General features: G+C 47.2%; 1 protein-coding gene across 1 annotated transcript in view; it reads left to right on the forward strand.

Annotated features, from left to right (window-relative positions):
- Positions 1–21,064, forward strand: part of C3 (complement C3) — a 36,511-nt gene that overhangs the window by 8,829 nt on the left and 6,618 nt on the right. Inside the window, 17 exon segments of the mRNA XM_005890706.3 lie at positions 96–254; positions 805–934; positions 2,295–2,366; positions 2,535–2,732; positions 5,170–5,281; positions 5,568–5,653; positions 8,927–9,069; positions 9,168–9,380; positions 12,277–12,343; positions 12,444–12,530; positions 13,241–13,300; positions 13,303–13,443; positions 14,036–14,111; positions 14,370–14,529; positions 15,504–15,602; positions 18,909–19,065; positions 20,712–20,875. Coding sequence (XP_005890768.2) covers positions 96–254; positions 805–934; positions 2,295–2,366; positions 2,535–2,732; positions 5,170–5,281; positions 5,568–5,653; positions 8,927–9,069; positions 9,168–9,380; positions 12,277–12,343; positions 12,444–12,530; positions 13,241–13,300; positions 13,303–13,443; positions 14,036–14,111; positions 14,370–14,529; positions 15,504–15,602; positions 18,909–19,065; positions 20,712–20,875 — 2,124 coding nt within the window.

Raw genomic sequence — 21,064 nt, forward strand, 5'->3', positions numbered from 1 at the left:
CTCCCCTTTCAGTCCAGCTCAAGACCTCCTCTGTCTTGGGCTTCTTGAGGTCTTACAGGGCTGAATTCCCCCTCCAACCTGCTCCCCTCCCATAGCTGGTGGTGAAAAATGGTGGGAAGGAAGAGAAACACCATCGACCCGGGCAACAGATAACCCTGAAGATCGAGGCTGACCAGGGGGCCCGAGTGGGGCTCGTGGCCGTGGACAAGGGCGTGTTTGTGCTGAATAAGAAGAACAAATTGACCCAGAGAAAGGTATGCCCCAGAGTCGCTGAGGTTGGTTCAGAGATGGCATTGGGTTGAGGTGGGAATGATGCTTATTGTCGTTCAGTCACTCAGTCCTGTCCAACTCTTTTTCAATCCCATGGACTGTAGCCCACCAGGCTTCTCTGTCCATGGCATTTCCCAGGCAAGAATACTGGAGTGGGTTGCCATTTCCTTCTCCAGGGTACCTTCCCCACCCAGGGATGGGACCTGTGTCTCCTGCATTGGCAGGCAGATTCTTTACCACTGAGCCACCTGGGGATGATGCTGGAGAGGAGCAGATAGGTTGAACATAGAGGTCTGAATGGATGTAGACACGGGGATGGGTTGAAGTCAAGTTGAGGATGAGAATGTGGGTGGACAAAGGTCCACGTTGGAGATGGTGCTGGGAATGGACGCAGTCCAGAGTCCAATTCTGGATCGTCCATCGTGGCCTGCCAGCTTGGGGAACAGGATAAGGATGGATGGGGTGGGGCTGGATGGACAAGCTGGCCAGAGGGTGGTGGCCCTTCTGACCCTCCGCCTGCACTCCACCCCGCAGATCTGGGACGTGGTGGAGAAAGCGGACATTGGCTGCACCCCAGGCAGTGGAAGAAACTATGCTGGCGTCTTCACGGATGCAGGACTCACTCTCAAGACCAGCCAGGGCCTGGAGACCCAGCAGAGGGCAGGTGAGGACGCAGGGAAAGGCAGGGAAGGCGAGAAGCAGGGCCTCCATCCCCCAGATACTGAGATCATGTTAAGGGCAGGGCTCTGGGGTGCAGGTTGGGGTGTTGGAAGTCCCGCCTCCACTATCATCTCGCAAATCACTTCTTTCTGAGCCTCGGTATGGGCCACAATAACACTCCAACATCACGGCGGGGGTGGGGGTGGGGGGAGGCGGCAGTGGGGAGGAAACCAAGGACACATCAGTCAGTCAGTCAGTTCAGTCGCTCACTCATATCCGACTGCAACCCCATGAACTGCAGCACGCCAGGCCTGCCTGTCCACCACCAACTCCCAGAGTTTACCCAAACTCATGTCCATCGAGTCGGTGATGCCATCCAGCCATCTCATTCTCTATCGTCCCCTTCTCCTCCTGCCCCCAGTCCCTCCCAGCATCAGGGTTTTTTCCAATGAGTCAACTCTTCTCATGAGGTGGCCAAAGTATTGGAGTTTCAGCTCAGCATCAGTCCTTCCAATGAACACCCAGGGCTGATCTCCTTCAGAATGGACTGGTTGGATCTCCTTGCAGTCCAAGGGACTCTCAAGAATCTTCTCCAACACCACAGTTCAAAAGCATCAATTCTTTTTCTTCACAGTCCAGCTCTCACATCCATACATGACCACTGGAAAAACCATAGCCAGGACCTTTGTTGGAAAAGTAATGTCTCTGCTTTTGAATATGCTATCTAGGTTGGTCATAACTTCCCTTCCAAGGAGTAAGCGTCTTTTAATTTCATAGCTGCAGTCACCATCTGCAGTGATTTTGGAGCCCAAAAAAATAAAGTCTGACATTGTTTCTACTGTTTCCCCATCTATTTGCCATGAAGTGATGGGACCAGATGCCATGATCTTCGTTTTCTGAATGTTGAGCTTTAAGCCAACTTTTTCAGTCTCCTCTTTCACTTTCATCAAGAGGCTTTTTAGTTCCTCTTCACTTTCTGCCATAAGGGTGGTGTCATCTGCATATCTGAGGTTATTGATATTTCTCCCCACAATCTTGATTCCAGCTTGTGCTTCCTCCAGCCCAGCGTTTCTCATGATGTACTCTGCATATAAGTTAAATAAGCAGGGTGACAATATACAGCCTGGACATACTCCTTTTCCTATTTGGAACCAGTCTGTTGTTCCATGTCCAGTTCTAACTGTTGCTTCCTGACCTGCATACAGATTTCTCAAGAAGCAGGTCAGGTGGTCTGGTATTCCCATCTCTTTCAGAATTTTCCACAGTTTATTGTGATCCACACAGTCAAAGGCTTTGGCATAGTCAATAAAGCAGAAACATAGTAGGTGCCTAACCCATCTGGTTCCCCTTCCACCTGCCTTTAGATCCGCAGTGCCCGCAACCAGCCACCCGCCGACGCCGCTCGGTGCAGCTCATGGAGAAGAGGATGGATAAAGGTGTGCGCCCTCCGCTGGTCCCCACCCATTCTGGATCCCAGCTAGAGAGGGAAGGGGAGGGTCTGACCGTGGGGAAGTTCTTCCTGGGCTGTGTCCTGAGTGCCTGCTGCTTCGAGGCCAGCAGCTGAGGGCGCGCGGGACGTGTCGGGGAAATCTGTGTTCCCATAGCGGGTCAGTACAGCAGCGATCTGCGCAAGTGCTGCGAAGACGGCATGCGGGACAACCCCATGAAGTTCCCGTGCCAGCGCCGGGCCCAGTTCATCCTGCAGGGCGACGCGTGCGTCAAGGCCTTCCTGGACTGCTGCGAGTACATCACTCAGCTGCGGCAGCAGCACAGCCGCGACGGCGCCCTGGAGCTGGCCAGGAGTGAGTCCCGTGGCGGGGAGGGCGGGCCTGTCCGAGGTGGGAGGAGGAGCCAATCCGAAGAGGGTAGAGCCAATCTGTTCAAGGAGCGGGGAGTCCAGTCCTAGGGGGAGGAGGTGCCTGTCCGAAGGAAGAGGAGGTCTCTATCCAGCGAGTCCGAGGTGAGGAGGAGGCCTGTCCGGAGAGGGAGGAAGACGTGCCTGTCTGAGGGAGGAGATCTCCAGTGGGGCAAGGAGATCCCTGTCTGAGAGGGAAGGACGTCCTGTCTGAGGGGGATGCGGGTCTGTCGCAGGTGGAAGAAAGTGCCTGTCTGAGGGAAGAAGGACCTAGTCTAGTGGAGAAGACTCCTTTCCTGAGGGCAAGGAAATTTCCTGCCTGGGTGGATTAGCCTGGCCCTGGCCCCAGACCCTCTGAAGTTTGACTTTACCAGTGCCCAGGACACCCCTCCCTCCCATGATCTGAGGGATCGTTCTAGAAGATAGAGCTGGTCACACTAGTTGCCAGTAGGAAGACATGAGATGGGTTATAAGCTTGCCTTTACCAAAGAAAACTAATTCATGTTGCCTTATTAAGAGACCTGCTCAACCTTTGCCCAATGTTCAATCATTCATTCATTCATTCGATTCTGGAGAGGACATGTACACAGTCAAAACTCTACATCTCAGGCCACATCAATCTTAAGCAAAGCCAGGGCTTCTCTTAGAAGCCCCCTTTAAGCAAAATCAGAATGGTCTCACCACAAAGTGGCCTTTACAGAACTGACACATAGTCTCCACGGCCATCTGTTGAGAGACAGAGGAGCCCGGTGTGGCCTGATCCCACCATTATTCAGTTTTTAAAATTTTTGGTTATGCCATGTGGCATGCAGAATCTTAGTTCCCTGATCAGGGATTGAACCTATGCCCCCTGCAGTGGAACTTCAGGACCTTAACCACTGGACTACCAGTGGGAGAAAAGGAAGTCCCTCTCCTTTTCTTTTTGTTTTTTAAAAATATATTTTAGTATGTTTTAATTAGAAGACTTCTGTGCCAGAATGGGCTTTGTTGAAACTGAACTATCTGCAGATACTTCTCAAAAGCAGCCACTGCCAAAGTCAAATATTTCTGAATTCCTTTAGCTGGAAAACTAGCAACCCCTTCAACCCTCTACCCCACCAAAAACATGATTCCCAACATACATGAACACAGAATTCTACCTTCAGTCTCTTTGCAAATTATAATGACTAGGCATGCTACTCTCTGCTCCAGTGACCCAAGACTTTTCTTTCGCAAAGAAGAAATTTAGACAATGTGTGTATGATTTACACACACGGATGACTTTTTTCCCCCAGCATTATGTCATTTTTTTAGCCAACTGGGGGTGATACAGAGGGTTGATTAAGAGTTAGTATCCCAAGGCACTTTCATAGATTACTCCAGAGTATTGGGCTTCCCTTGTGGCTCAGCTGGTAAAGAATCTGCCTACAATGCGGGAGACCTGGGTTCGATCCCTGGGTTGGGAAGATCCCTTGGAGAAGGGAAGGGCTACCCACTCCAGTATTCTGGCCTGGAGAATTCCATGGACTGTATAGTCCATGGGGTTGCAAAGAGTCGGACATGACTGAGCGACTTTCACCTTCTTCGCTTTTATGGGTGGATTTAAGTATCTATGGAATTCCACCTACTTTGTGGTTAGGCAGAAAAGTGAAAGTGTTAATCACTAAGAGTCTGACTCTGTGACTCCATGGCTGTAGCCCACCAGGTTCCTCTGTCTATGGGATTTCCCAGGCAAGAATACTGGAGTGGGTAGCCATTTTCTCCTCCAGGGGATCTTCCGGACCCAGGGAACCTGTAAGTCCTGCATTGACAGGCAGATTCTTTACCATCTGAACCACCAGGGAAGCCCCAGAACCAAATTAAAATCTGTTCATCATTGTTTGAGGAAAGCCCAGCCAGGATTAAACTCTATTCTAGTCCAGCTTTGTGTACTTGCTGATGGGGTCAAGATGACTTTTAAAGACCACTGTCTCTTTGGCAATCTCCATCAAGTCCAGAGAATCTCTCAGCTAGCCCCACTGCTTTCAGGATAGACTTAACCATCACATGGTTAATGTAACACAGCAGGCATGGGCCAATGATGCTTTTAGAGGCTCTTTCATGCAAATATTTTCATTCCCTTGAAAATCAAAGGGGAAAAAACAAATCAACCCAATGCAGTGTGGCTTATTTTCACCTTTATACCAACATGGTTGTAAAATGTGACTTTTAATATTTTTTTTTATGGAGAAAGGAGCCTCTTGGGGCAAATGTGCCTAGGATCCCTGGAAGTGATCGTGTGACCTTGGGTGTGTCCATGCTAGGAATCCCTCTAGGGGATGATAAAGATAAATATCTAAAAGGGACAGTGGAGGGAGCAGGAGGGGGGATTCAGTCTGTTTTAACCCCCCACCCCCCACCCACAGGTGACCTGGATGATGACATAATCCCAGAGGAGGACATCATTTCCCGAAGCCAATTCCCCGAGAGCTGGTTGTGGACCGTCATTGAGGACCTTAAACAAGCAGACAAAAATGGGTAAGGCTGGGATGGCCCCACTTCAACCTATCCCCAGGCCAGCTTCTATGGTCACCCTAGATTGGACACTGCATTTGCATGCCCCTCAAACCCCCTTCTTTTGTGGAATCATGGTGGAAGCACACAACCCAGCCTAGAAAATAGAGTTGGGGCTACCTAAATGTACCCACCTCCAGCCCCCTTCCAACCCTGTCCCTTGGGGCCCCTCCCTACCTGCTCTCCCCCTGCATCCTGCTAGATGTCTTCTCCTAATCACCACCCCCCCCCCCACTTCTCCCTGGACCAGAATCTCCACGAAGCTCATGAACGTGTTTTTGAAAGACTCCATCACCACTTGGGAGATTCTGGCCGTGAGCTTGTCAGACAAGAAAGGTGAGAGAGGATGGTGGTCCGGTCCTCAGAGGCCGGGACCCCAGATCCCCTGAGCATTTTCTCATTCCATCCTGACAGATCTTTTGTTTCTTGGTGGCTGACACTTTGCCCTGGTTACTAGAGAGGGATTAGAGTGCAGAATGTGAGTGACATCGTGATTTGGTAAATAGACTTTATTTTTAGCGCAGTTTTAGTTCAGAGCAAAATTGAGAGGCTGGTGCAGAGACTTCCTATGTACCATTTTCCCTGACCACATACACAGCCTCCCTCACCATCTACATTGTAACAATTGATGTACACATCATTATCTTTGCTAGTTCTTAGCTGACATTAAGGAGAAAGCAATGGCAACCCACTCCAGTACTTTTGCCTGGAGAATCCCATGGACAGAGGAGCCTGGTAGGCTATAGTCCATGGGGTCACATAGAGTCGGACATGACTGACGCGACTTAGCAGCAGCAGCAGCTGACATTAGGGCTCACACTCGGTGTCTTACGTTTCTTCGGGTTTGGACAAATGTATAAAAACACACAGGCTTCCCAGGTGGCGCAGTGGTAAAGAACCTGCCTGCCAAGGCAGGAGATGCAAGAAAGGCAGGTTCGATCCCTGGATCAGGAAGATCCTCTGGAGTAAGAAATGGCAACTCGCTCCAGTATTCTTGCCTGGAAAATTTCATGGGTGGGCTACAGTCCATGGGGTTGTAAAGATTTGGACACGACTGAGCGATTGAGCATACACGTGCATAAAGACATATATCCACCATATCATATAGAATTATTTGCTATATGATGTATTATTCTATAATATCATAGAGAATAATTTGCAACAACAACTTGGTAGGGGTGATGTTGCCATGATAGTGAGTCAAGCAATTAAGAAAAAATAAAAGAGGAAGCGGGATGAAGTGAGTGATTGAAACATCAGCAGGTAGGCTGTGAAACACAACAAAAAGGGGTATGCATATCCTCCCCCCGCCACTGCCACCAACAGCTGCGTGTGGGACCCTGACAAACCCTAGTCAAGTATGAATGATTTAGAGCTGGTCTGGGAATGGGGCAAGGAAAGTGAGGCACTGACTTTGAATGCAAAATTAGGTGGGTGCCAAAAAAACTCAGTCATCAAGGTAAATTGTATTTTCATGCAATAGTTTTTTAAAAGATCAAAATGAATGCCAAAAAAAAAAAAAAAATCCATGATGTACAAAATACCTAGATTTTAAATAAAAACCAGCACTGTGTTGAACCCTGTTAGAGCTTGAGGCCAAAGGAAAGATGTGTTTCATATACATATTTTCTGTCCATTTTAAAGGTTATTTTTTTTCCAGAGCATTAAAGTAGTTGAAAAACTATTAAAAACACACACAAAAAAGATGTATTAAAACTCACAGCATTAAGTGTATTTCATTTATACCACACCCAGTTACTCTAGTATACGTTTATTTAGTTATAATTTATCATAAATTATACGCAAGGCACATAGTTTTCCTTCTGCCTGGGACTCCAAAGCCACTCAGCACAGTTCTAGTTTGGGGTCCCCATCCCTGTTTCAAATCAGGGCATCTTCATATTTGCCTGTTGTGCATTTCTGTACACCAAGGTTCTGTCTGAGGTTTCCTTTACCTAAAAAATGTTCCTGCAGCTTGAAAAAAAAATGTAAACTACCTTTAGACCCTTGCCTCTTAAGCATGTTCTCTGGACTAGCTGCAATCTGGTCAAGAAGCTTTACCTCGGAGTTTGTTAGACATTATCTTTTTTTTTTTAACTTTTTTATTTTATATTGAAGTACAGTCGATGAACAGTGTTGTGATAGTTTCAGGTGGGCAGTGAAGAGACTCAGCCATACATATCCATGTATCCATTCTCCCCCAAACTCCCCTCCCATCCAGACTGCCACATAACATTGAACAGAGTTCCCTGTGCTATACAGTAAGTCCTTATTTGTTGCCCATTTAAAATATAGCAGTATGTATAAGACATTTAGGCTTCCCTTATGGCTCAGTCAGTAAAGAATCTGCCTGCAATGCAGGAGACCTGGGTTTGATCCCTGGGTTGGGAAGATCTCCTGGAGAAAGAAATGGCAACCCACTCCAGTATTCTTGCCTGGAGAATCCCACGGACAGAGGATCCTGGCGGGCTACAGTCCAGAGTGTTGCAAAGAGTCAGACACGACTGAAGCAGCTTAGCATGCATGCAACCAATAGAACTTGAAAATTTTAAACTTAAGAGCTCTTATGGGGTAAAGAAAGAGTGTCGTTAAAAGTGGGGCGCTTCCCAAGCCCAAGTCCCTGAGTCCAAATCCCACATCTTTCTCTGGGCAGCTGTGTGGCCTTAATCAAGTTACTCAGCCTCTTGATGCTCATCCATAAAATGGGCACAACTGAAAGAGTAACTACTCAAAGTGTTGGGATTTTATAATAGTTATAATAGTACCGGACACATTGTACATGTTCAATGAGTGTGAACTATTATTTTTATTATTGGAGTTGAGCATATTTTAGGGGTCAAAGAGTAACTGCCTTTTGGAGATGTATAGACGCCTCCTTAAATGACACAGATCAGGTATCAGAAGTCAATTCTTTTTTAAAAGATATTTCTTTTTATTTATTTATTTGACTGCACTGGCTTTTAGCTGCGTCATGTGAGATCTAGTTCCTTGATCAGGGATCAAACCTGGGCCCCCTGCATTGGAAACCCAGAGTCTCAGCCACTGGACCACCAGGGAATTCCCTTTTTTAAAAATTGAATTATGGTTGATTCACAGTGTTGTGTTAGTTTCTGGCTTAGTCATTTCTTTTTAAGAGATTTTCTTTTTGTCCACTCCATGTGACTTGCAGGATCTTAGTTCCTTGACCAGGGATCAAACCCCCCCAACCCCCCACCCCCGCCACGATGTGACATCTATGTGTGTGTGCTTAGTGGCTCAGTCATGTCCAACTCTGAGACCCCATGGACTGTAGCCCGCCAGGCTCCTCTGTCCACAGGATTTCCCAGGCAAGAATCCTGGAGTGGTTTGCCATTGCCTTCTTGAAGGGAATCTTCCTGACCCAGAGAACGAACCCACATCTCCTGTGACACAGGCAGATTCTTTACTATCTGAGCCACCAGGAAAGCCCCCATATTATGTCTATGGGCTTCTGCAAAGACCTTGGGATAGCTCCCGCGGTTAAGTGTAAGCACTGAGACATTGGTAGGGGCAAGAGTTTGGACCCAGTCCACCCTGCCCAGTCCCCTGACCCACTCCTGACACTCTGTGTTCTGTTTCCACTCCGGGCAGGGATCTGTGTGGCTGACCCCTATGAGGTCACTGTGATGCAGGATTTCTTTATCGACCTGCGTCTCCCCTACTCGGTGGTGCGCAACGAGCAAGTGGAGATCCGAGCGATCCTCTACAACTACCGGGAGGCGGAAAATCTCAAGGTGCGTCCCTGGCGCAACAGAGGCATGGAGGGCGCGGGGACTTGGGGGAGCGAGTCTGTGGCATGTTCTCCTGACCCCATACTCTCTCCCCCTGGCAGGTGAGGGTGGAATTGCTCTACAATCCAGCCTTCTGTAGCCTGGCCACCGCCAAGAAGCGCCACCAGCAGACTATAACGATCCCAGCCAGGTCCTCGGTGGCGGTGCCTTACGTCATTGTGCCCCTGAAGATCGGCCTCCACGAGGTGGAGGTCAAGGCTGCCGTCTACAACCACTTCATCAGTGATGGTGTCAAGAAGACCCTGAAGGTCGTGGTGAGTCCTTGGGGTACCTGCTGCCCCTTGTCCTTCAGGAGAGGCTCCGGTTCTCCCTGTGCTGTCAACCCAACTTGGAGACCCAGGCACACCATAGGAGATTCAGGAGTTCTGGAACTTTGAATGGAGGGCCAGGATTAGGGTGAGGCAAGTGAGGCATTATTCTTGGGCACAGAATTTTTAGCAGACACCTGAAAACTCAGAAATCAATAATATTTTTTCATTAAAATATATTTTAATATCAAATATGACATCTTGTAACATTTTAGCACAGGAGTTTTCTTCTGACTTTAAAAATCTTGGGGACAGTTCCCTGGTGGTCCGGTGATTAGGACTCAGTATTTTCACTGCTGTGGCCCTGGATTTGATCCCTGGTCATGGAACTAAGATATCATAAGCCACACAGCACAGCCAAATAAATAAATAAGTAAAATTTAAAAAGCTTGAGAAAATATATTTCACAGAGCAAATATTGGAAAGGAATAATACACAACTGCAAGAACTAGAACACTTCTTTTTTACCTATGAGTCTTACCTATGAGTCTTACCTATGAGTCTTACCTATGAGTCTTACCTATGAGTCTTTACCTATGAGTTTTACCTATGAGTCTTACCTATGAGTCTTACCTATGAGTTTTACCTATGAGTCTTTACCTATGAGTCTTTACCTATGAGTTTTACCTATGAGTCTTTACCTGTGAGTCTTTACCTATGAGTTTTACCTATGAGTCTTACCTATGAGTTTTACCTATGAGTCTTTACCTATGAGTTTTACCTATGAGTCTTACCTATGAGTCTTACCTATGAGTTTTTACCTATGAGTCTTTACCTATGAGTTTTACCTATGAGTCTTACCTATGAGTCTTACCTATGAGTCTTACCTATGAGTTTTACCTATGAGTCTTTACCTATGAGTTTTACCTATGAGTCTTACCTATGAGTCTTTACCTATGAGTTTTACCTATGAGTTTTACCTATGAGTTTTACCTATGAGTCTTACCTATGAGTCTTACCCTTAAAATACGCGTTAACACACAACAAAAAAGAAGACCCATGGGGAAAAAAAACTCAACCCAGAAAAAAAGAAATGTGCATTAACAGTCATATTTCTGTTACTGTTTCCTATAGTGTTGAACATTTTCAAATATAATAGACAAAATCATCAACCAAAATGAAAGGATTTTAGCATCTTTCATGAGTACTTTAAAGCAAAGCATAAGATCATAAACAAGATCAAAAATATTTTAGTGCAATATTTTAAGAAATCAAAATTCATTCCCAAAACCCCTGCAATATACAAAATATCAAAATTTTAGAGACAAATTTGATGGTGTCAAACTATGTCATATTGACACCTAAAGCAAAAGAAAACTGAGTTGGGCCCGTGTATATTTTTTATCAGTTATTTTTTCCCAAAAAACATTACAGTAGTTGAAAAAATATTGAAACATTCAAAACCAAATGTATCAAAACTGACAGATTTCACATTGAAATGTTTTATTTACACCCAAATCATAATTTATTATAATTTTTATTTTCTGGCTTTAATGGAAGCAAACATATTTTTTCAACTACTTTAATGTTCTGGAATAAACCTAACCATTAAAATAATATATTTTAAAAATTACATGAAAGTGTGTATATATAGGTGCACATGTTTTTCCCCTTGCTGTGAATTTCAATATGACTCAACACAGGCACTGGTGGGAAGAAACCAGTAGTGAGCTGGAGCCTGTGATACCCAGCTCCCTAGATCCAGTATGTCTACCACGTCCCAAGTCTGTACTCACTCACGGTGGTAGCTTGAAATCCATCATGGTGGAGATATTCACACCAAGGAAATTGGCAGCACTATAAATCAAGAGCTTTTCTTCCTGGAGAGCTGGATGTTACACACTGATGAATACAACATAGGCAGGAACTCAGTCTGCAAAGGAAAAGATGGGACTCACTCCAGGCAAAAGGAGAATGGGTTCTGTGAGGGCAAACGCACCCACTGTCCTCCATGGAGGCTTATGTGCATATACACCTGAGAGCTTGTGTTGGGCCTTTGACTCTAATTAAGACGCCCCTATTTTAATTGAGCACTTACTATCTGCTAGGCACTGTGTTAAGTAGTTATGTACATTCTTTCATCTATTTTTTCTCTTTCCTTTATTATTTATTCTTGTTTACTGGCTCAAAAAGTTTCTTTTAAATTATTTGTTTTAAAATTTTTATTTTATTTAGCCCATTAAGAGGCACTGGGTTAAAAACAGGCTCTGGAGCCAGACTATTAGGTTCAAACCCAAATCCTGTTCTACTTGCTTTGTGACCTTGGGCAAGTTACTTTACCTGTCTGTTCCCCAGTTCCCTCATCTTTAATATTTATTTATTTGGCTTAGTTGTGGCACAGGGATCTTCTTCTCTAGTTGTGGCATATGGGCTCAGTAGTTGCAGCACATGGGCTTGGTTGCCCCATGGTATGTGGGATCTTAGTTCCTTTACCAGGGATCAAACCCATGTACCCTGCACTGCAGGCAGATTATTAACCACTGGGCCATGAGGAAGTCCCTCCCCCATCTGTAAAATGGGAGTGATAAAAGCGGTACCCACTCCAGTGGGTTGTTGTGAAGATTAAATGAATTAACCACAGGAGAGCAATCATCTAGGCACATAGAAAGATTTCTAAAGGTCTTGTTACTTCTTTGTTAATTTATAATTTTATTATGAACTTGCACAACAATAGGCATGAGGAAAGAAGGAAGATGAGGCACAGAGAGGTTAAGTAACTGACCTCCAGTCACACAGCTAAGATCAGGTGGAGGCCCTCATGCCTTATACTACAGTAATCCCCAGCATATAACCAACTGTCTGTCTTACTCATGCAACTCCCCCTGCCCCTAACACCATCCAGCCAGAAGGCGTAAGAGTCAACAAAACTGTGGCTGTTCGTACACTGAATCCAGAACATCTGGGTCAAGGTGAGTCATCCACGGGAGAGGGAGTGAGGCCTGGGTGGTGGTGATGCAGAATGGGGTGGGAGGGAGCTGGTGCCATCTGTGTCTCCCATTCATCCTGCAGGGGGAGTGCAGCGAGAGGAAGTCCCAGCTGCAGATCTTAGTGATCAAGTCCCAGACACCGAGTCAGAGACTAAGATCCTCCTGCAAGGTGAGATGCCCTTGGACCCCAACCCCAGGAGACCCAGAACAATGTTGGGAGGAGAGTCATGACCCGAGAGTCAGGAGCCCAGTTCCATCCACTCTCACCCCAGGGATATTTAACCATGTGTCTCCTGCCTCCTCTTCAGCTAGAACCCCTCCTCGAACCACTTCATAGAAGGCTCCAGGCAGTACTTAGTTCAGCAAACAGCTTTTGCTGATAAAGAGGTTTACATGAGCAATATAGTTCAAGAGCAGAAATTCCAGATCTAATTGTCTTGGATGGAGAACTGGGGCAAGACGGAGCTAGAAAGGCACCTTGCATCTTGACAGCTGTGAAGTTTGGGGAGGAGACCCTTGGTTTCTTCATCTGTGATAGGAGCGAATAATAGTATTGATATCTAAGGGTATGATATCTAAGAGAATACTATATGGTATTCTCCTAGAACAGAGCCTGGGGAATAGCATGAAGCCTGGTAAAAGTATTCATGACTGTTATTACCGCTGGTGGAACCAGAGGAACCAAGGCCCAGAGTTCCCTTGTGAAGCACAAGCCCACCCCCCACAAAAGCAAAACCCCCTCCAGCCATTCAGCCATGAAGTATCTCCATCATTCACATGCCCCCAGCTGTCCCTGACCCCTTTGGCCCTAGCTGGTCAGAGCCTGAAAAGTCTGGAAGCAGCCGTGGACTTGAGTGCCATCCTCCTGCCGGGTTGCAGGGACTCCGGTGGCCCAAATGACGGAGGACGCCATCGACGGAGAGCGGCTGAAGCACCTTATCCAAACCCCTCCGGCTGTGGGGAGCAGAACATGATTGGTATGACGCCCACGGTCATCGCCGTGCACTACCTGGACAGCACCGACCAGTGGGAGAAGTTCGGCTTGGAGAAGCGGCAGGAGTCCCTGGAGCTCATCAGAAAGGGTGCACGTCCTACCTGTCCCTCTGAGCCTGCTCCACCCCTGAACCCCGCCCCTCTGAGCCTGCTCCACCCCTGAGCCCGCCCCTCTGAGCCCACTTCATCCCTGAGCCCCGCCCCTCTGGCCTTGCTCCGCCCCTGAGCCCCGCCCCACTGAGCCAGCTCCACCGAGCCCCAGCCCTCTGAGCCGGCTTCATCTCTGAGCCCCCTCCACTCCTAAGACCCCGCCCCTCTCGGGGTCCGGCCCCTTCTCTGAGACTGCCCCCTCGCCCCTCTGAACCCCTCTGAGCTCCCTCTCTCGCTGAGGCCCCCTTGCCCCTGAGAACCCATTTTGAGAACCTCTTCTCTTTGAATCCTCTTTCCTCCAAGAATTCCTTCCCCTTCTCTCTAATCTTCCCACCTTCTGAGTCCCTCTTTAGCTCTCCGTCCTCCCACACACCCGCCCCCTACCCAGAGACCTCTTTCCTCTCTAGACCGCTGTCCCGCCCTTCACAGAATCTTTATCCTCCCTCTAAGCCCCTTCCCTCCCTGGAGGGCGTACGCCCACCAGCCACCCCCTCCACTCAGCCTCTGGTGACACATCTCTCTTCCCCGCAGGGTACACCCAGCAGCTGGCCTTCAGACAAAAAAGCTCAGCCTACGCCGCCTTCCAGAATCGGCCCCCCAGCACCTGGTGAGTCTCCAGGATCAGCTTGCACATCCTCAGCCTTTCACATCCCTGAGCAGGCCCTCGATCTCGGCCTGGGGTGGTCTAGGTAGGTCTCCACCCAGAGTCAAGGTACCAGCCCGCTGAATAATCAGCATGCCACACTGGTTTAAGAGCTTGAAGGAACCAAGCCAGGCCCAGCCCCACTCTGCTCATTGGTTGGTTGAGATGCCAGTCTCCGGATCCCAGAGCCAATTGCCTCACGCTTTGTACCCACCCCCGCAGGCTGACAGCCTACGTGGTCAAGGTCTTTGCACTGGCCGCCAACCTCATCGCCATAGACTCCAAGGACCTCTGTGAGACGGTCAAATGGCTGATCCTGGAGAAGCAGAAGCCTGATGGAATCTTCCAGGAGGATGGGCCTGTGATACACCAAGAAATGATTGTAAGAGGCAGAGATTCGGGGCAGGCCAGGGGAGAGGGCACCAGAGCATCACAGGATGGACTGGAGAAAGACTCCACCATCCACCCACTGCCCAATTCACTGCGTGCGGGGACAGGGAAATAAGGGAGCTGACAGTGTCCCTCCTCCCTTGCAAAGATCAGAGACCTGCAGGATCTAGGGCAAAACGAACCCCCCCCTGGCTTCCTGTTGCTCTTAAACATAGAACGCCTTAGAGCTATGGTCCTAAGAGTGTGATCCCCAGGCCTGCAACATCAGCAAAATTACCTGCAAGCTTTTAGAAATGCAGAATGTCAGAAATTCTCAGGCTGGACTCTAGGTGCACTGAATCAGAAGCTTTAGGGGCAACGTCTAGGAATCCGAGTTTTAACACCTCTCCACCCCCACCGGGTGTGCTTAAGTTGGAGAATTGATGCGTAAGCCTGACCTTTCAGGCTTCCAGCCTCGTGGCCTTACCCACTTCTCTCATCATTCCATCTGTACTGCTAGGAACCTTCCTCTCCTTTGTACATGCTGTTCCTCCTGCCTGGCATGCTAAGCCCCACCCTTTGAGAGTTGACTTCTCCTCTCTGCTCAGATTGTGGTTTTAGCTATCATCTCTCCGGGACACTTTTCCACGACTGAGTCACACTCCCATAGTCCATTCTCAATGCCACATCCACTTCTGCACAGCACTCGTCACTTTCTAATTATGTATCTGTTGACAAGCTGGTTGGTAATCTGTCTCCCCTAACAGACCGAGAGGGCTGGGACTAGAATCTGGTCTTCATCCAACATCTCATCCACAGCACCAGCACATTTGCAAGATGAATGAATGAATACTAAAGAGCCTGGCCCTTCTGGAGAGACATTGGGAGAGACCCAGCCCTGCCTTGATCCACTGAGCCTACAGGGGGCGTAGGTTGACATGTGAAGACATTGGTGACCCTATCTTTGCTTCCACGCTTCTCCTCTAGGGTGGCTTCAGGGACACCAGGGAGAAAGATGTGTCCCTTACAGCCTTTGTTCTCATCGCGCTGCACGAGGCTAAAGACATTTGCGAGGCACAGGTCAACGTAAGTGTCCCGCCCTCCCCTCCCCGCCCTGCCCTCCCCCACCAAAAACACACCCACCTGAGGTGAGATTTGCTTTCAGGCCATTTCCAGTGCTCCCAGTGCGCTAACAGTCACCACAGTGGCCATAATAGTGTCCAACATTTACCTGGCAATTAAGATCCCAGGTGGCTCAGTGGTAAAGAATCTGCCTGGAATGCAGGAGATGTGGGTTTGATCCTGGGTCGGGAAGGTCCCCTAAAGAAGGAAATGGCAACCCACTTCAGTATTTTTGCCTGGGAAAGTCCATGGACAGAGGAGCCTGGCAGGCTACAGTCCATGGAGTTGCAAAAGACTTGGACACGACTGAGCAACTAAACAACAAAACAAGAGTCTCATATGTTTAATTCCTGTAATCCTTGTAACAGCCCAAGAGATAGGCTACTCTTATTGCCCCCAGTTTACAGAAGAGACAACTGAGGCACAGAGAAATCAAAGATTGCGTCTTTTCTGCCTGCTTTACCATTTTCAGAAAGTTGTAGCCAAACCCAACAAAAAGCCCCTTCAGCTTGCTTTCCACGAGACTCCTACATTCATATTCCTGTGTGTTAGTCACTCAGTCATGTCCAACTCTTTGCGACCCCATGAACTATAGCCCTCCAGTCTCCTCTGTCCATGGATTTCTCCAGGCAAGAATACCAGAGTGGATTGCCATTCCCTTCTCCAGGGGATCTTCCTGACCCAGGGATTGAAACTGGGTTTCCTGCATTGCAGACAGATTCCTTACCATCTGCACCACCAGGGAAGCCCTTCATATCCTTATGGCTTCCCTAAAGAAAACTGAGGACACAAAACTAAAAATGGAAGGAAAATCCTTCCTGGAGATCTTTAAGGGGATTCTTAAAGGGGTCCATGTCCATGACCCCAAAGGATCACCCAGTGGCTCAGTAGTAAGAATCCACCTGAAGTGCAGAGACGCAAGAGACGTGGGTTCGATCCCTGGATTGGGAAGATTCCCTACAGTAGGAAATAGCAACCCACTCCAGTATTCTTGCCTGGGAAATCTCATGGACAGAGGAGCCTGGCATAGGGTCTCCCATAGGGTCACAAAGAGTCAGTCACGACTGAGCATGCATGACCCCAGAAGGGAAAGAATTAATAATGTAGGCTTTTTGCTGTCCGCTATTCCTCTAGTTTGGGTTCTGAAGGAGAGAAGCTTAGAAAGACAGCCTTAGAAAGACAGCCTGTAATCACTCCATCTGCTTTGCTCTGGGGTTTTGAGATTGGGTTGTTTGACTTTTAGTTTCCCTAGTGGGGAACTTCAGGATCTCTCTTTCAGCCAGCTGCTTCTTCCTTCTCAGGACCCCAGAAAAGAGATGGAGTGGAGGGGGCTGCTACCATTAATGCTGGTGACCTTTAAACCAGGATTTCCTGGTTCCAATCTTGGAGATTTGAGAGAAATTATAGTAGAAAAGAGCACCAGGACTGTGGGGTCAGACAGAATTGACCTCAAATCTTGACTCTCATGTAGCCTTTGTCAGGCCTTATTGTGTGCATTTGTAAAATAGGTATAATAATTTTTTGCACTTTTTAGGACTCTCTGAGTTATCTCAGAGGCCACGTGTGTGTCCTGGTTGTCATATGTGTGACTAGATTGTGCAAAAATAAATGGGAAATTTATTTTAGGGATCTAAGAATTTATAGAGTTCAAAAATGAAAGTAGGAATCTGGTAGTCCAGCGGTTAAGACTCCTTGTTTCCACTACAGGGAGTATGGGTTCATCCCTGGTTGGGGAACTAAGATCCTGCTTGCCATGCATTGCAGCCAAAAAATTAAAAAAAAAAAAAAATGAAAGTAGCTTCAAGGACTCTGCCAGAATTCTTTGTTCTTTATGTTCTCCATGTCTTCCAATCCTTTCTTGCCCAATAATTCACCTTTGCCTGCCACCCAACCTGCCTGGCAGAACATGGCTGTCTTCCTTGAGGAAATAGTCAGACCAAGGCTAGAACGTTCGGATTCCCAGTGAAGGACTCTGATTGGTTCATCCTGGGTCAGGTGATCATCCCTGAACCAATCAGCTGAGACCAGGAAGTAGGTCTCAGTTGGCAAATATGGCTACTTCCATTGTGGCCATTTGAATGAAAGGGAGGAGGTGTTCTTACAACAGAGGAGGATAGATGTAGGAAGGCAGTCAAAAGGGTTGTTTCTACTACAACACAACATTTTCTACAATACAGCAACATTAAAATCAAGTATGGCATAGGCGGTGGAGCCAGACTGATGGTGTTTAAATCAATAGGATGCTACCCAGCTTGTGAAAACCAGTTGTTAAATTTATAGGAATTTGCAATCTGGTTGCTGAACACAAACGTTGTTAAAAATTAAATCATATAAATTCACACTGCAAAGATTAAACACTGAAAACAGGTGATAAACTTAAAATGTATCACTTCCTAAATATTTTGCTACTTTTTATCATTATTCTCAGGGTTATTTATGTCTATTGTATCTCTATATTGGAAATATTATATCATGTTGTTCCACTGTTCCTCTCTTCCCAAATCTACAGTCAGCCATGCCACATTGGTGGGTTGAAATCAAGCATGATAGTATTGACACCATGGAAATCATCAAACATTTCAAATCATGTCTTCCCCTGGTCCCCATCTTTCTGTGTCACAGTATTTAATCTGTGTAGTAGGATAATGATGAAAGTAATGCCTGCCTCATAAGATTTTATGAGATTAAATGAGCAGCTATATGACTGGGACATTGTAAGAGCTAGCTGATAATGATTGAATAAGAAGTGTTCCCTGGTGTGCTGAATCTGGCTCACACTAGCTCATGAATGCCTGTTGGGAGTATGTCTTCCCCATTCTATGTTCAAGGACATCACAGTGGTTACTTGAAATTGACCCTGGTGGAAGTTTTTATGCCATTGTAATGGGCAATTTATTGGATTGGCAAAAGTTCAGATTTTTCTATAACATCTTACAGAAAAGCCCGAATGAACAACTAGTACCACACCCATGGCCCCCCGCCCAGTCCTGTGCCTCCACTGAAGAGCTGGTTGTTAAATATTCACCAGCACACCACTTGGTATTTAGACATACACACCGCACCACACACACACACACACACACACACACACACACACAGCCCATAGTAGGTACTCAGCAACAAAGCAGCTCACAATGGAAAACCCTCAAACATAGATCCAAGGCAAACAGGTCCCAAGGACAAAAGCCACCTGGTCCCAGAAAGTGATCTTCATCAGTTGTCTAACAGCAACGCTCCCCTGACCAGAGTACCCAATCCTCTTTGTCATAGAGCCTGGGCCGCAGCATCGCTAAGGCAGGAGACTTCCTTGAAAACCACTACAGAGAGTTGCGAAGACCATATACTGTGGCCATTGCTGCCTATGCCCTGGCTTTGTTGGGCAAGCTGGAGGGTGACCGCCTCACCAAATTTCTGAACACAGCCAAAGGTGAGGGGTAGCCTGGAGGAGTACGGAGGGACCCCTGGCTGGGGACTGAGGGTAGCCCTCTCCAGCTGGGGTGCATGGTTTTAAGCTGCACTGGGATGAACGTCTCCAAGCTGAACTGGGATGAATGGCTTTGTGGTGTAATAATTTCTGCTTGTAAACCACACAAGAAGGCTCACTGCATAATTCATTCAACCATGTTGAATGCTGAGCACTTGCTATGACCCAGCAGTGAGGTGTCATTAAGACCATGAGCATGGACATCAGACAGATCTAAATTGAAATCCCACTCTGCCACTTTCTCACTGTCTGACCTTGTACAAGTCGCTTAACCTCTCTGGATCTTAGTTTCTTCATCTTTAAATGATACCTAGGGCTTCCCTAGTGGCTCAGTGGTCAAGAATCTGCCTGCCAGGAGATTCTTGGGTGCAATCCTTGGATCAGGAAGATCCGCTGGAGAAGGAAATGGCAACCCACTCCAGTATTCTTGCCTGGGAAGTCCCATGGACAGAGGAGCCTGGCAGGCTACAGTTCATGGAGTTATAAAAGAGTCAGATACCACTTAGTGACTAACAGCAACAATATTGTAATATTATAATTATCTCAAAGGTAATCAGGATTCAGTAAAATAATACCATGGGGAATTTAGCACAGTGCTTAGAACATAGTGGGCTGCTAGTCATTGGTTCCAGTGATGACACTGTATCATGTTTGTACGCACTGATAATAAGGTATCTCAAGTATCATATAAACACCAAAGTGGTTTAACACGACAAAAGTATGTTGTTGGTGGACAGCTCTCCTCCATACAGTGACACAGGGATCAAGGTCTCTATCTTTTCATGGCTCTGCCATTCTGGGGCCTCAGAATCCTGCCTTTTCAAGCTGAAAGGGAAATAGGAAGATTGTGCAAGGGACTAGACATAGAAGAGGCCCAATCACTGCTGTGCACATTCCATTGGCCAGAGCTTAGTCATGTGGCCATATCTACCTGCAAAGTCTTCTGGGAAATGTAGTCCAACTGTGTGCACAGGGAGAGGAGGTTATCCTCCTCTTGGTTCTCAGTGACAATCTCTGCCATCATAACTTTCTTTGGCACTTGGGACACCACCGTGAGTACAGCACAGCCCTTGCCATTATGGCCTCACACTCCAATTGAAGAATGAAATGAGTTCATAGATTACTATAGAGTATCAGAGTGCTGGGATCGGAGAAGCACAGGATCCTTTAAGAGACAGGAGGAAGAGGGACCTCCACTCAATCTTGGGGTGCCCACTAATTGTGCAGGGTGGGTAAGAATTAACAAAGTAGATGGAGAAAAGGGGTGGGTAAGAATTAACAAAAGATGGAGAAAAGGTACTCTATGTTAAGGGAACAGAATATGCCAAGGCTCAGAGGTAAAAATGTGTGTTTCAAGTTTAGGAAATCTCCCACAGTGGGGCTGAAGTGCAGAGCTCATATGGAAGAGTGAAGGTGGATGAAGGAAGAGAATGAGGCAGGAGCCAGCAGATTAAGGACCTAGAATGTGGGCCAGGACACCTGAACACTGAGCAGTCTAGGCTATGAGTCTTTTTTTCCTGAGTTTTCTCTGAGCTGTTTACAGGATGGACAGAGCAGTGAGCACTGGGGGTGGGGGGTTCTCCCTGCAGAAAAGAACCGCTGGGAGGAACCCAAACAGAAGCTCTACAATGTGGAGGCCACGTCCTACGCCCTCTTGGCTCTGCTGGCACGCAAAGACTACGACACTACGCCTCCTGTCGTGCGCTGGCTCAACGAGCAGAGATACTATGGAGGTGGTTATGGCTCCACGCAGGCAAGTAGTCCACACATACCCCGCCCCGGTAACTGCATCCCAACCTCCTCTGGCCTCATTAGTCTTCTGAAGAAAGTACCGAGACCAAGAGAGGCAGTGCTTCTCTTCCATCAGCCAGGATGATTGGAATGAAGTCAAGAATCTTTTTTTTTTTTTTTTTTTTTAATTGCAAACCCATCTGTGAACTCT

The sequence above is a fragment of the Bos mutus genome, chromosome 7, assembly GCF_027580195.1.
Source record: "Bos mutus isolate GX-2022 chromosome 7, NWIPB_WYAK_1.1, whole genome shotgun sequence".
In the NCBI taxonomy this organism is placed as follows: Eukaryota; Metazoa; Chordata; class Mammalia; order Artiodactyla; family Bovidae; genus Bos; species Bos mutus.